Genomic DNA, 14827 nt, shown 5'->3' with positions numbered 1-14827 from the left:
TTAATTAATTACATTCATTTATTCGGTCGATTTGTACGATCGTTATTATTCGTTCATCCGTGATACGTTATTCGTGTGTTACGCACAAAACGTATCCTAATATTTTTTGGCATCCTACGACGATTATTATCGTACAAAAATAATCTTACCTACATATATTAATACTAATCATTTCTAAACTTAACACGTTTACGATATAAAATATACATATACAAATGAGTAACGTAAGATCATCGTACAGACTTAGTTAAAGTATTAATAATAGTAGTAGTAATAAAAATAAAATCGCATAATAATAATAATAATAATAATAATAATAAAATAGCATAATAATAATTACAATCAAACAACACCGTCTTTCAAATTTCCATTTTACATCTTTGCTTTTTTCCAGACTCGTCGTTTCACGAAAAAAAACGAAAAGCTTATCGTTTCTTTATCAGCGATGATTTATTACTTTTATAGATCTCTCTTTTTCTTTTCTAAAATTTGAATACCTAAGTTAAACCACTGGTTTAGAGAGCGTCTGGACGGATTGACAGATTATATTTGAATTTCTTTAGAAAAAAAAAATATATATATATATATAAATATGTATATCACCCTCCACCTACCTCACTCCGCGCACACCGGCACTTTCTACAAATTTTTTTGTCGAATAAAATATAATAAAAAAGAAATAATAGTGACTGGACGGCGACGGCGATGGCGACGGAGTGAGCAAAAAAAAAAAAACAGAGAAAAAGAAAAGAATAGAGATAAAAACAGAAGTAAGAAAAGATAAAAAAAGGAAGTCCTCCTTATGAGAGATTACCCGCGTCCGAAGAAAGAAAAAAAAAAAGTGAAAAGAGAAATAAGGAAAAGAAACGAAGAAAAAAAAAGGAAAAAAAAAGAAAAGAAATAAAGAAAAATAAGAGGAAGAACGATAAACTATACATTCCGAACCCAGACGATTTATATATCGACTGTTCCCTATCGATCAATGGATACATCCAAGGACATTCGTTTCGAAATAGATCGCATTTATTTCTTATTATATTTCTTTCTATACTTTCTTTTATATTCTCGCGCATTTGCCATGCGAAATAAATGTCTCCATCGAGATCTTTCCTACAGGTAAATGTAATAAATATAATTAACGTCGAACCGCATACACGCGGAAGGACTCATCAAACAACTCACGATTGGGTTATTAATCGATCGTCCGTCTCATGGAAACGCATAAAAAGTAATGTTGCTTGAAAAGAAAAGGAAAAGAAAAAAATTATGAAAATAAAAAGAATTAAAATAAGTCGAACAAAAAGGGAATAAAAATTAATTGGAAAGTTTTGACGGACGATTCGAAATAAATGCATTCGATATCGATGATAATTTTTTGTCTCTCTCTCTCTCTCTTTCTCTCTTTCTCTCTTTCTCTTTCTCTCTCTCTCTCTCTCTCTCTCTCTCTCTCTCTCTCTCTCTCTCTCTCTCACTCTCTCTCTTTGTCTATCCCTCGATAAAAAGAAGAATTTTATTTCGATGTTTGAAACGCTGGATTTAGTTGACCAGTTTTGTTGTTAGTCGTGTTCGCTGGCAAAGGATTACTCAGGTGAAGTTTTTCCTGTCGTTTAGCAGCTCGTGCCAAACAGCAAAGAGCACCAATGAGAATGATCACACCAAGTGCAGCTAATCCTCCTGAAAGCGCAGCTCTAGCGACAGGCGGCAAATCGACCGCCATTTTTAAGAGCGAACGCATCTCTGGTGGTAACTCATCGATTACCTGCAAAATACAATGGTTTTTTCTTTAAAATTGTTTTCCTCTTCAGTATCATTTAATTGCTTTATATTAATCATCATTTAAACGTTATTTACTTTTATAGTATTCTACTTTTTATGACTCACTTCTTTTTTTGTTGTTCATTCTTATTTAATTTTTTTATTTTTTCATTTTACAAATCCTTTAACAACCGAAAAGAACATACAATTTATATTGAAGAGAGTTTATATATATACATAAAATATGCATATTAAAGCAGAAGGTCCCTTGATTTTGACGACTATGTTTCTAAATTTTTACGTCTACGTAATATTTATCGTTCCATTCGACACAGTATAAACAGATCGATCAAATCGTTACGTGAATGTCCAACCAATCTATCCAAGTAATCCTCGCATAATCAATGTGATCCTTTCAAAAAATACACATTGCGATAGGTCACGTTATTTCTGTTTCTTTCTATCTGTTACGCGAGACAATCATTGGAATGTTTCGAATACATGCTCGGTAACAATAGCAACGATTCCTAAACTCTCATTGTTTGCGGTTGTAACAGTTATAAACGAGAAATACGTGCTCGATACGTAACACCCGTCATTGCATAAAATTGTGTCTAAGAAACTCGAGTGGTTTCTAGTTTCGATCTATCAAAGATATTATTTGAATGAAACATCAATAAAATCGTGCTAGTTAAAATTTGATTAATTGATTAAATAATAAAAAAAAAAGAGATAGTAAATATCTTGATCGATAATTTATTATCATTCCGATCGATCGGAAAGGTTTATTCGAATATTCCCATGCAATTGAAATGGAAATAAATAAGTATCACGTGGCGATAAGACAAAGGAGAAAGGGATACATAATTTACAATCGATGTTATACAAAAGTAGGAACGTTCGAAGATGTAGATAGATATTGCAACGCACAACAGCAATAACAATAACAACAACAAATACGACTAAGAAAGTAAGAAATCATTCTCAGAGAAAGAAAGATAAAGAAACGCGTTTCCTTCGATCGTTGAAAAACAAAACGAAAAAAAAAAAGAAGAAAAAGCAGTATGGTATAATAAGATCCAAAATGGGATATAGGTGTAGTGCTGTTGTTGTTGCTATTGTTCATGTTACATGCATACACAGACATATATATACACTATACAAATAACTTACATCATCGAACCACATGATGGGGAAAACGATATCGGGAAAAGAGGCGACTTGCTTGATATCTCGCACCTGGCTCACTGCAAGGTTTATTTGCATCCTTGCTCGAGCCCGAAGGGCCGTGCCCATCATTGGTTGCACGTCGACATATAACTCGTGCTTGTCCTGTTCAGCCGGTGACACACCTATCACGGCCTCTCTCAATGCCGGATCGGCTGAAAAAAACAAACGGAAACAAAAAAAGAGGTCACATTATCGTTATTGTGTGAAAAAAAAAAAAAAGAGAGAAAGAGAAAGCAGAGAAAAAGAAGAAGAAAAAAGAAAAAATTACGACGAATGAAAAAATAACGCGACAACGACGATTTTCTATTTCCTTATTTGTAATTTGTTTTTAATAAACGACTTTTAACAAACGAAATCATCCATCAAAATATTCCATAAATAAAGAAAATAATTATTATATCTTATCTCAACAGACATACATACATGCATACATAACTATAACTACGTATGTAAGATCTAAATACTTCTACGTAATTCTAAATATAATAATAATAAGCAGAAGTTACGTGAGTAACTATGCGTGGATAATAATGCAAGCGATGGAATTTTCTTTTGATAAAACATCATCGCGAAACAATTTCTATTAATTTTCAACGATCGACGTTGTTGTGGGAGTTACAGTAGAAGAATGTAGGAGGAAAAGAAAAAGGAGGAATTCGTTCTCTGACGAAAGATCGTTGCTATAGATCAAAAGTTAGATCTTTCTCTTTTCCCTTTCCTTCTATCTCCCCCCCCCTCTCTCTCTCTCTTTTTCTCTCGTGTCGTTTACGTAGAGACAATTAGGCTCGATTCGAAAGTAAGAGGAAAAATCAAAAGTTGACGACTCGATCGTCGTCATCGTCATCATCGTCATCATCATCATAGTCGTCGTGCAACAGTCATCGTCTGGTTCTTTCTCCTTCTTCTTCTTCTTCTTCTTCTTTTTCTTCTTTTTCTTCTTCCTTCTTCTCTTCTTCTCTTCTTCTCACGAAACAAAGAGACGATACCTCCTGGTGGTGTAATTCGTGGGAGTATCGCGGTCACGAGTCTCACGATGCTTCGTCGAATCGAGCAGTTATTGTTGGAAGGGAACGCAACGACAAAAGGGAAAAGTTAGAGACAGAGAGACAGAGAGAGAGAGAGAGAGAGAGAGAGAGAGAGAGAGAGAGAGAAAGAGAGAAAAAAGAAATAGGTCTCGTGGGTAACGTTTCGCGAAACCGGAAGTGAAGTAGACAAGACGATGACTTACGAAATAGCATGAGCTTTCGAACGCACCTCGTAATACGCATAGAAACTTTCTCTTTTTCCCTAGCTAGATAATAGAACACGTAGGATCGATAGATGCATGAATAGATACGTAGATCGATGGATCGATGGATGAATTCTACTTGTATCGCATCAAGAAAATTTTTGATGAACGTTCGCTTTACTACTCGTAATTACTATTAGACTTATATCGCTCTCGAACGATTATACTTTTTTTCGATATATCGATACTTTCGTAATCTCTATTACAAGTACAAGTAATAGTAGATCTATCGAAAAATCTCTTATAATTTTTATATATAAGAAAAATAAGTATTTATCTGTTTTTTTTCATATTGTTTTGAAATAAAATTTATAAAGAGTATTTGTACCGATAGATATAATTAACAAATCCTTGATTATCCCGAAGGATTTTAAAACGAGAGAAAGAACAAAAAGGAAACAAAAAAGAAGAAAAATTAAGATATAAAGAGCAATTCACCCATATAAAAGTGTGGAAAGCTAAGAAGTACGGGTGAGTCGTATTGACAGACAGATACGTTGAATGTTCCTTCAGGTGCACATGGTGGACCGGCAGGACAGAAGCATTGTTGAGAATGTACTTTGTCAGCTGAGGCAAAGACATTCGACGGTGGCGTAAATCTATATCCAGGAACTCCCCCGGAAGTCATCACTTCTTTCTATAAAAAAAAAAAAAAAAAAGAGAAAGGAAATCCGATCGTTAGTAATCCCAAAGAAAAGAGAGAGAAAAAGAAAGAGCCTACGTAAGATTTCTCTGGTATTGTTTCGATGTGAGAAAGACTACTTTCTCAGGCTATCATTTGTTCCTTAAAAATTAATTGCTTTATTTCACGTTTAATTATTAATAATCAAATGTAGTCATTCAAAAAAAAAAAAAGAAAAAAAATTTGCTTTACCCGTAACAGATCGGATTGCAAATGATAAAAAAAGAGAGACAGAGAAAAGAAAGATTTAGTTGTTTAAAAAAAAAAAAAAAAAGAAAAGTTGAAAAAAATTCGTCCTTTACCTGAAATACCAAAGGAAGGGCCCTACAAAGGTCCTTGTCGAAAATTTTCAGAACGGTATCCTTAGTTATGTGAGGTGGAAAGATACTACCATCTGTACCCATGATACTATCGCAACTTGGTGTCGACCAATGACCCAATGCCTCCTTACCGTTCCATTTTTCCATCATACCGTATTTCGTCACATCATTTTCACCCGTAAAAATTGTATACCAATCCGGTTGGGTACCGTTCTTCCCATAAAGTAAACCAAATTGATCGTAAGGTAACTTTTGTTCCTTCGGTACAACATCTTTGGCTAATTTCAAAAGTGGATCCTCGTATCCCCAAAGTAATTGTTCAACGGACACCTCGACGAAAGGTTTTATCTTTAAAATGTCCATAATCGACGCCATTGCGAGTCTCAGGAAACGTGCCGCATACTTCGATTGACTCGTCGCCGATAACATTGGAACATTTGGCACGACGACGAGATCATCGTCGGAACCCGATGACAGTTCCTATTAAATGGAAAATTACGAATGTTTATCTAAACGTTCATTTTATCTATGACACACACATACATATACATGATCTGGATAGAATTTTTAGATAAGATACAGATTGATTTCATATTATACATGATTATCGTATTTTTAATATTCTATAATAAATTATTTCATCATAAAAGTTTATTATGAATTTATAATCTATTTCATATCTTTATTAATATAAATAATTAATTGATTACGATGAAAAAGAAAAAAAGAAACGAAAAAAATTCTTAAAAATGTTTTGCATGAAATTCATAAAATCCTTCATATAAATAATCGACCTTGCACGTCTTATCGGTCGTACATATATTATTATTTATCGAACGTCTTTGGGAAAAAAAGAAAAGAAAAAAAAAAAAAAGCGAAGGAAGAAAAAAGAAAACAAAGGTGAAGAAAATCTGCATAAAAGATGACAATCGGAAAATGTCGGATCACGGAAAAACGACGTCTAAGAAGCGTAAATTTAAATCGAAGTCCTCCTTTCGTTCTGAAACTGAATATCTCGGCAGCACGAATAGTTATTTTCCGTGCTGATGCATGACATATTACGTGCGGTATTGAATTAGTAACATCGAGAAGACGTCTGAATTAAGCACGTATTCTGGTCTTATCTCCGGATATTCATTGGTTTTTTTTTATTATATATATATATATATATATATATATATATATATATATCGCATCATTATTTTCATCGAAAAATCATCGAGAAAAATTGAATGTTAGTTCATGTTAGATCATGCGATTTGTCATTTTTTCTTCTTTCCTATTTCTTTTTTTTTTTTGTGTATTAGCCCTTCCATTTAAATATCTTTCTCATTCGTTCATTCGTCATTTTTCATCGAGAAAAAGGAAATCAATTAATAGAAATAAATTCTTAATGAGTTATTGAAAGAGTTACCTCGTTCGAATGTAAATCGAATACTCGTATGAATCATATTAAGATCGCGAATGTCTCGACTTTTCTTTTCTTCTCCTTTTTTTTTTTTTTTGGTTTTTCCCCGTTTTAAAATGCACTCGAAGAAACGGAACTTCTTTTATGAAAGGAGAAAAATATCTGTGCGTGTGAATGTGAATGTTAATGTAAATGCGAATTCATTCTACGTGTGCACATATTTACCGGTGGATTTCTTGAAAATTTATTTTTATACTCGAAGTAAAAGGATAAGCGTAAGTCAAACGTTAAAAGGTTTTACAGATTCTCTTTCGTATCGTGAAAATATAGACATCTTGATTCGTCTCTCATGAAAATACGGAAAGTCGACGTATTGAGCTTTCGAAATCCGTTTCAAAATGATCGTTAAAAGAAAATACGTATACTTATTTATCAGTGATCTATTTTCATCGATCATAAAAAGAAAAAAAGAAAAAGAAAAACTAAAGAAAATTTATGCAATGTTCATTGCTAACCAGTTAACTTCCGTACATTCGATACCACAAACGTGTAAAAATAAATTATGCATCGTTTACTTTTCTCTTTCTCTTACCGTCATTTGCTGATTCTTGCAAATAGTGATCTTTTTATGTCCTTGATCTCGACTCGATCAGTATTGCACTTCAAGATTGTTTTCTTTGACGAAATCACTCGAAGAATAATTAATTAAAATTCTAATTAATTTTAATAGCAATTTAATAAAACATGAAGTGAATCGAATGATAAATCTATTCTTGCGTACGTATATAATTAAAAAACAAAAAGAGAACATTATTATTATTATTATTATTATTATTATTATTATTATTATTATTATTATTATTATTATAAAAATATAATTTTTTCTCTATGACCGACCGACCGACCATTCGAATTTGAAACGAATGATCTATGATAATCAACGATTTACTTAAATACATTCAATTGCAATTATTGCATAGATAAATTACGCGTATACAGTTATCACCTTCGTCGTTGGTGAAAGTTTCTTGCACGTTTACCATGCGTGTTACCTTCGCATGGTTTCGTACACCTTCTTTAGGTTTCTTACTACGTCGTTATATTAACTCGTACACGTTAGAAATGGAATAATTATAAGTGGAAAATATAACGATCGACAGAGTTATGGCGAACTGTTTTTAACTTTATAAATCATAAACTCCTTTAGAACGTTATTATCTAATTATTTTCTATGTTATGTGTAATGCACGTATAAATATAGTATATATATATATATATATATATATATATATATATATATATATATACGAGAGATAAGTACAGATGACCGAGCAGTTATTATAAAATGAAGAAAACGAACGGAAATTCTTTTCAAGTCTTAACCGTAAGAGTAACTATATTCATATAATATATATATATATATATATATATATATATATATATATATCGTATGATTGAATAAGTCGAATATATCGTTAATACTATTAGATATTCACTACTATCAGGTTCAAGTAATAGAAATAAGATTCAAATAAATGTTAATCTTTCGAGTGACGATCATGTAATAACTTTTACGATCTATTCGTCTTCCGAGATAATAACCGTTTCAATCATTCTCAACGAGACAAAAGATGGAGTTTCATCTAAAAGAAGAGAAATCGTACGATACGTTCCACGACGCTAGGTCATAAGGTCCATCGCTCAAAAGAATGATGAGATGCGGTAAAGAAAAAAAAGAAAGAAATAGAAAACGAGAAAAACAGAGAAAGAGAGAGAGAGAGAGAGAGAGAGAGAGAGAGAGAGAGAGAGAGAGAGAAAGAGAGAGAGAGAGAGAGAGAAGAAAGTAAGACTCGATGATTAATTAAAACCACAAATTCCGGTACGACGACAACTCTTGTCGTGATCTTTCAAAGAAATATAATCGTTCTTTTTATTTTTTTTTTCCACACTCGAGATGAACATTCAATTGGAATTAACTTATATTGAAGAATCAATTCCTCTTCTTTCTTTCTCTTTTTTCTTTTCTTTCCGAAGAAAAGTCAATTTTACTTGTGTATTTCTTCCTTTCATCGTCCCTTTTCTAATATTTACGTAAACCGAAAGACCAGACGTCGGAAAGTAAGAACTCGAGAGAGCTTAATTAAATAATAATACGACAGGATTCTGCTGTTGAGAGTTTTCAAATCTCATTATTACATTAATCATTACAACGAACCTCTCGTGGAGACGATTGTATTATCTCGATTTGTTCTTCCAGCGATACTAGACACATCACATTTTTTTTTTTTACTTTCTTCTTTTCTCTTTCCTTCTTTCCTTCTTTCTTTTTCTTTTCTTTTTTTTTTTTTTTTTTCTATATCGTTCACGCGCAAAAATTGTCATCGTTCAAATTAAATACGAGCCGAACGATCTTACACGAGAAATATATTGAAACGTCGATTGTTTACGAGGATCGTTGGATTACATTGAAATCTCTAAGATGTGAAAATAAACAAAGGAAAAAGGAAAGAAAAGAAAAAGGAAGGAGAGAAGAAAGAAAAGAAATCTTTATAAATCGACTTACCGGCGTGAAAACGTATTGCTTTCGAATTTTGTAGCTGACCGTATCATTTTCGTTGAACTTTATCTCGACTTTCTCCCAGTGCTGTGAATAAACGTACGGTCCGAGCTCGTCTAACACAGGTTTTTCGCCGTTGTTCAAGAATTCATCGGCATTCGTGACGTTGTAAATGTATACGTGTAAACGTGGTATAACAGGCGGCGCTTTCCACCAGCCATAAGTCCTTCCACCGTCCTTCAACGCGATTTGCTTGTTCACGATGATATTTATCAACTGAGGGAAAAGAGCTGCTAAAATCGCTGCTATAACGATCAGAAGGACGCCGAAGGCCACAGCTGCCCCTATAAAAACAACAAAGAAAGAGAAAAACAAAATAAAATAAAATAAGAATGAACTGAAGGAACGAACTTCATTATTTTCTCAATTAATAATAGTTAAAGCTCGAAAATGATAAATACACTTATTAACGAAATGACTTCGCTCGATTTTGAATCGTTTCGCAGAATACGAGAAACACAATTTTTTCTATCTTTAATCGTCGAGCTAAAAAATCCTAATAAAATAAGAAATTCAGAAAAAAAAAGGGAAAAAGGTAGAGGGACATTAAAAGATATGTAATAAGAGGACGATCACGAGCATTTGCTAGTTAACGGATAGAATAAATTTAGATTAGCGAAGAAAAACTACGAGAAACCGGTCGGTTCTGTTCATTAAGAGAAAGATACGAAAGTTCCAATGTCAAGGTCACAGGGAGTCAAGGTGATCACGACAATCATGCCAGGGGGCCTAGAATTAATGAGTGACTTTTTTAAGATATATCTGAACTTTATAACGAATATCTTTTTACGGTTTTTCTTCTTCTTCTTCTTCTTTGATAATTGCACCGAACGAATAGTAAAAAAAAAAAAGAAAGAAAAAGAACTATTAAAACATGGCAAGAATATCGGTAAGACAAGTTCGTTAATTAACGATCATAAATATAAAATGATATCTTTAATACGATCCCTCAACGTATAATAACGTGTATTACAATTAAAAATGGTTACGATTTTATTGGTTTTGCCATGAATTTTAACGGCAAAAAAAGATCTTACTTGAAGATCGAGATGCAAATGAAATAAATAGAAAAAGAACGAGTAGAAGTAGTAGAAGAAGAACAAAATTAATATTTAAAATAATTCATTTCTTTTAAGAAATAAAAAGGTTACGTAAAACGCCGCTCTCGAAGAATAAACGAGAATAAGACTTTTACTATGAGTTAAAAAATAAATGAAACAACTATGTACATTATTCGAATGTTAACATTTGCATTTATGTATATGCCTATTACGACACATAGACCGAACTGTTCTGTGAGATCGTCGACACTGATCTATTACGTTTCGATAAAGCGATATACTCCATTAGGTCAAGGTTACTTTTTTTTCGAACTTGTTACGTAACTATTGAATTTTTCCTCTCTCTCTCTCTCTCTCTCTCTCTCTCTCTCTCTCTCTCTCTCTCTCTCTCTCTTTCTCTTTCTATCTCCTGTCTTCTTTTTCTTTCTCTTTCTTTCCTTTCTATGAAAGAATTATGCGCGAATATCTCATTTTATCTTCGCGATGCGAACGAACATTTCTCAATGCGAATCGTTCGAAAATAATGTCGATCATTCTCGAGTATTGACGTAAAAATCGTGAATTATATTTATATTATTCCATCGACGTTGAATGAAACGCACGATTATAGATAATAAATGATTACATATACTCGATAGACATAACTGTGTGAGACATTATTATATTTCTTCGGACGTTTTCTTTTTTTTTTCCTTTTTTTTTTATTTGATAAATATACCAAGCATTAAGAAATATAATAACGGAGAGGGGTATAATACGTAATAGCGACATATATGACAAATACCAATCGCGGATTTACTCAGAGACTTACTTCAGTGGAAGCATTCGCTTCGGACAACCAGTGACGGAAAAGAACATAAATTTATATTACATAATAATAAATTTAATTCTATATCGTACACGTTGAACTTCGTCATTTTTATTTCTATATTATAGTAATGTTTCTCATTCAGTTCTCAGTCTTTATTATTTAAAACGAAAAGATATGCGTTACATTCCCCATTTAATTGATTTATTTTACATACATACGCACGTACTTGCCGATTGGACCTCGTAAAACATTTCTTTCAATTATCAGCCTATTTAACGCTTAATATTTTGTCTCTTGATTGAAATACACAAATCAAAAATAAAACAACGAAATTTCGTTCGATGTAAAAAGAAAAAAATGCATTCGATGAAATTCCGATCGAAGTCCATTTACCTACTACTCACGTCATCGATTACAACCGGCTCGTAAACTTTAGAGGGAAAGGAAAGGCACGAAAGTTCGTTCGTTAAACGTGTTATTTAATATTTCTAACACGTTTAAACGTTCCGTAACACCGTAAGCAATCGTGGACCAGTTTACGTGGACAAGATTCTTAATAGTTTTATTACTATTACATAGATATTGGATTTCTTTACGTTCGCGTTCATAATACCACGTTGTTTTAACGTTAAACATTATCGTCTAACGCTGACCGCAAATTTTTTCCGAGCCGTATGTTAACCTTCTATTTTTCTTTTTCTTTTTTTTTTTTCTTTTTTCTTTTGTTACAATCTACTTAAACGTCGTTGCAACGTAACGAAGAGAAAGTGATTTTTCTATAATAAACAAAAAATGAGAGAAAAAAACGGAAAATGAAGGAAGAAAAGAAAATAATCATTTCTAAAGAAAAATAATCAGACATATCGGATAGATCGATCGATTATAATTTAAATCGACCGTTTCTTTCCAACATGAAATTCGTAATCTTTAAACGAGATAGAATTAATTAGAATTGTAAAGCTCGTTTAGAAAGCGTACGTCCGAATGAAAAGCGAAAAGCGCGTGTAACTATCATACCGTAGTAATCATAATTCTCGGAATAATAAGTACGAAGAAGGGAATTAAATAAAAATGAAAAAGAAATAGTAAAGAAATAATAATAAAGAAAAATAATTTTTTTAATCGATTCAATGTCCTCATTCATTACCTACGGAAAGCGACGATCGTTTCCAAGAACTAATATTGCGATCTAAACTGTTCCGCGTTAAAAAAATCTCAAGTTTGCCTTTCTACGAGAGCATAATATTGTATATCTTAAGGAAATTATCGAAGTCATACTAAGTTAATAAAGAAAAAAAGGAAAAAAAGAAAGAAGGAAAAAAATTTTCAAATCTTTGTATTTACGACTCTCCTTATTACGACTCTAGGATATTATTTTTTTTTTTTGCCCAATCCAAATGAAATTATACGAAAAGGAATTAAATATTTATAATTAAAACGGCTAAGAAACGAATCTCGTGTAAAGGACTAATAAAGCAAATATCGAAGTGTACATTTATCGACGTCATTAAATTCGACGTACATATTTAACGACCGATTAAATATTATGGAAAGAAAAAGAAAGAAATAGAGACAGAAAGAAAGAGAGAGAGAGAGAGAGAGAGAGAGAGAGAGAGAGAGAGAAATAAAAAACATTGCGATACGAAGTAAGAGAAAATAATTTGCGTTTGTCTACAAGACAAAAAGAAAAAGAACGAAAAAGAAAAGAAAAAGTCGACCGCCAACTAACTTCGATCTCTTGATCTCGATTTGTCGATTTTTATTTCTTTTATAGCGACTAACTACTACTAATGGGGAAATCGTAAAATTTTTACAGCGAAATATCATGGATACGATTCGGTACTGTTGAAATCTAGATCAAAGCAAAATAAAGTAAATACTTTTAGCTGTTGGAGCGTGCAAAAAAAAATTAAAAATAAAAGAAAAGGAAATGGAAAGAGACAAGAGGGGAAAAAGAAATATGGCGAACGATTTAACACCCGTGGAAGCCTTTCTAGAAGAGAAGTCGCTTTGATATGCACGAGGAAACGCTTCCTCGACGAAAGAAAGATCGGATCGTCTTCCGACTTCTTGTTTTTTCTTTTCCTCCTTCTTTTCTTCTTTCTTTTTCCTCCTTTTTTTCCTTTTTCCTGAACCTTTGCACATTATTTTCACGCTCCCGTGAACGATTAGCCTTGTAAAATATAAATAAAGCAAGCATAAAGAAGCATCCGCCGGCCTGTAAAAATTCTATTTCGAGTTTGATCGTTGATTTCGAGTTTGAAAAGACTTCAAACTACCCTCGAGTGCTTTCGACACTCGTTATTAAATTTATCCTATGATGGAAGATCGGAAAAAAAAGAAAAAGAAAGAAAAAGAGGAAAAAAAAGGAAAGAAGGAAAAAGAAATCGGAGAAACGCAACCAGCGAAGTAATAAGCGAAGAAACGATATTTCTTTACGTAACGATCGCGATCACGAAGTCCAAATTGCGACGAATTCTCCTCGACTATGTATGTAAGTACGTATGTAAGTATTTAAGTATGTAGTTTTGTACTTGAAAAAATACAAGGCGATATTTCAAAATGATAATAGATAATAATCTAAATCAACGTTTCCTAACGCTCTACGTTCCTCGTAAATTTTATAAGTGTTCCGTGAAAAATGATCAAAATTCATATCCAGTGTATTTTATTATTATTATTGTTATTATTACTATTATTATTATTATTATTTTCATCGGTTTCGTTTTGGACGATTAATTCTCTTAAGTTATATATTGATTAATTCGTTTATCGTTAATCGTTTTCTTTCTTATATTATATATTTATCGATTATATACTTACTCGTTTAGTTTTTTTTGTCGTTAATATCTAACTATCCATCGTATAAAATAAATTAGACGTTTCGTTCTAATTACAGAATTTGTCGAGTATTCTCCGTTCGAAGAAAAACGCTGATGTAAACGAAATCGAAGAGGATGGGAAACGGAAATCATCTTGTTCGTGTAAATACTTATTTGTTAGAAATAAATTAGTTAACAATTGGACAGTTTTCATGCGTTATCCCTACGAACGTGACGTGTATGTTTAATGTCGTAAAAGCGATCTAAATAATTTCTTTTCGGTCCAACAAAGCAAAGAAAAAAGTAGAAAGGAAAGGAGAGACAGAAAAAAAGAGAGAGAAAGAGAGAGAGAGAGAGAGAAATAGGAAATGATATCTACGATATTGTACGAGCGATCACTTATATAATCTCACGTTGCGTTGACATCGCCTACGACGTCCAGTGAAATTATTATAGTTCGTTCCTCGTCGTTGACCAAGTGATCGCATGGCTCGACGAATTTCAAACGTGGAATAGCTATCTACTTACTCGAAGGAAGAAGAAACGAGTACTACTTACTTAGATATACAACGGTGGAAACAATAATACAAATATTATATACGACCTCTAACATCATAACATTTTAAGAATTGGAACAATTATAGGGAACGATAAAATCGAACGTAAAAATATTTACTACCTCGAAATTGAACTAATTAATTTTCTTTCTGTTTAACGGAGTTGTATAACGGTATATACGATTCTGTAAAATAAAGTAAGCTGTTCGAAAGGCAAGCACGTATGTATATCTATATATATATATATATATATATATATATATATATATATATATA

The 14827-nt window shown here is 32.3% G+C and overlaps 1 protein-coding gene across 1 annotated transcript in view; it reads right to left on the bottom strand.

The window, feature by feature from the left end:
* Positions 1 to 14827, bottom strand: part of LOC122636442 (scavenger receptor class B member 1) — a 30483-nt gene continuing 15656 nt past the window's right edge. The window contains exons 2-6 of the mRNA XM_043827646.1: positions 9247 to 9584; positions 5258 to 5755; positions 4712 to 4910; positions 2929 to 3137; positions 1 to 1759 (exon numbers count right to left, since the gene is read on the bottom strand). Of these exons, the coding sequence (XP_043683581.1) occupies positions 1511 to 1759; positions 2929 to 3137; positions 4712 to 4910; positions 5258 to 5755; positions 9247 to 9584 (1493 nt within the window). The 3' untranslated portion in view covers positions 1 to 1510. The remainder of the gene's footprint in view (positions 1760 to 2928; positions 3138 to 4711; positions 4911 to 5257; positions 5756 to 9246; positions 9585 to 14827) is intronic.

The sequence above is a fragment of the Vespula pensylvanica genome, chromosome 22, assembly GCF_014466175.1.
Source record: "Vespula pensylvanica isolate Volc-1 chromosome 22, ASM1446617v1, whole genome shotgun sequence".
Taxonomy (NCBI): Eukaryota; Metazoa; Arthropoda; class Insecta; order Hymenoptera; family Vespidae; genus Vespula; species Vespula pensylvanica.
This window is presented reverse-complemented; position numbering and strand designations above follow the sequence as displayed.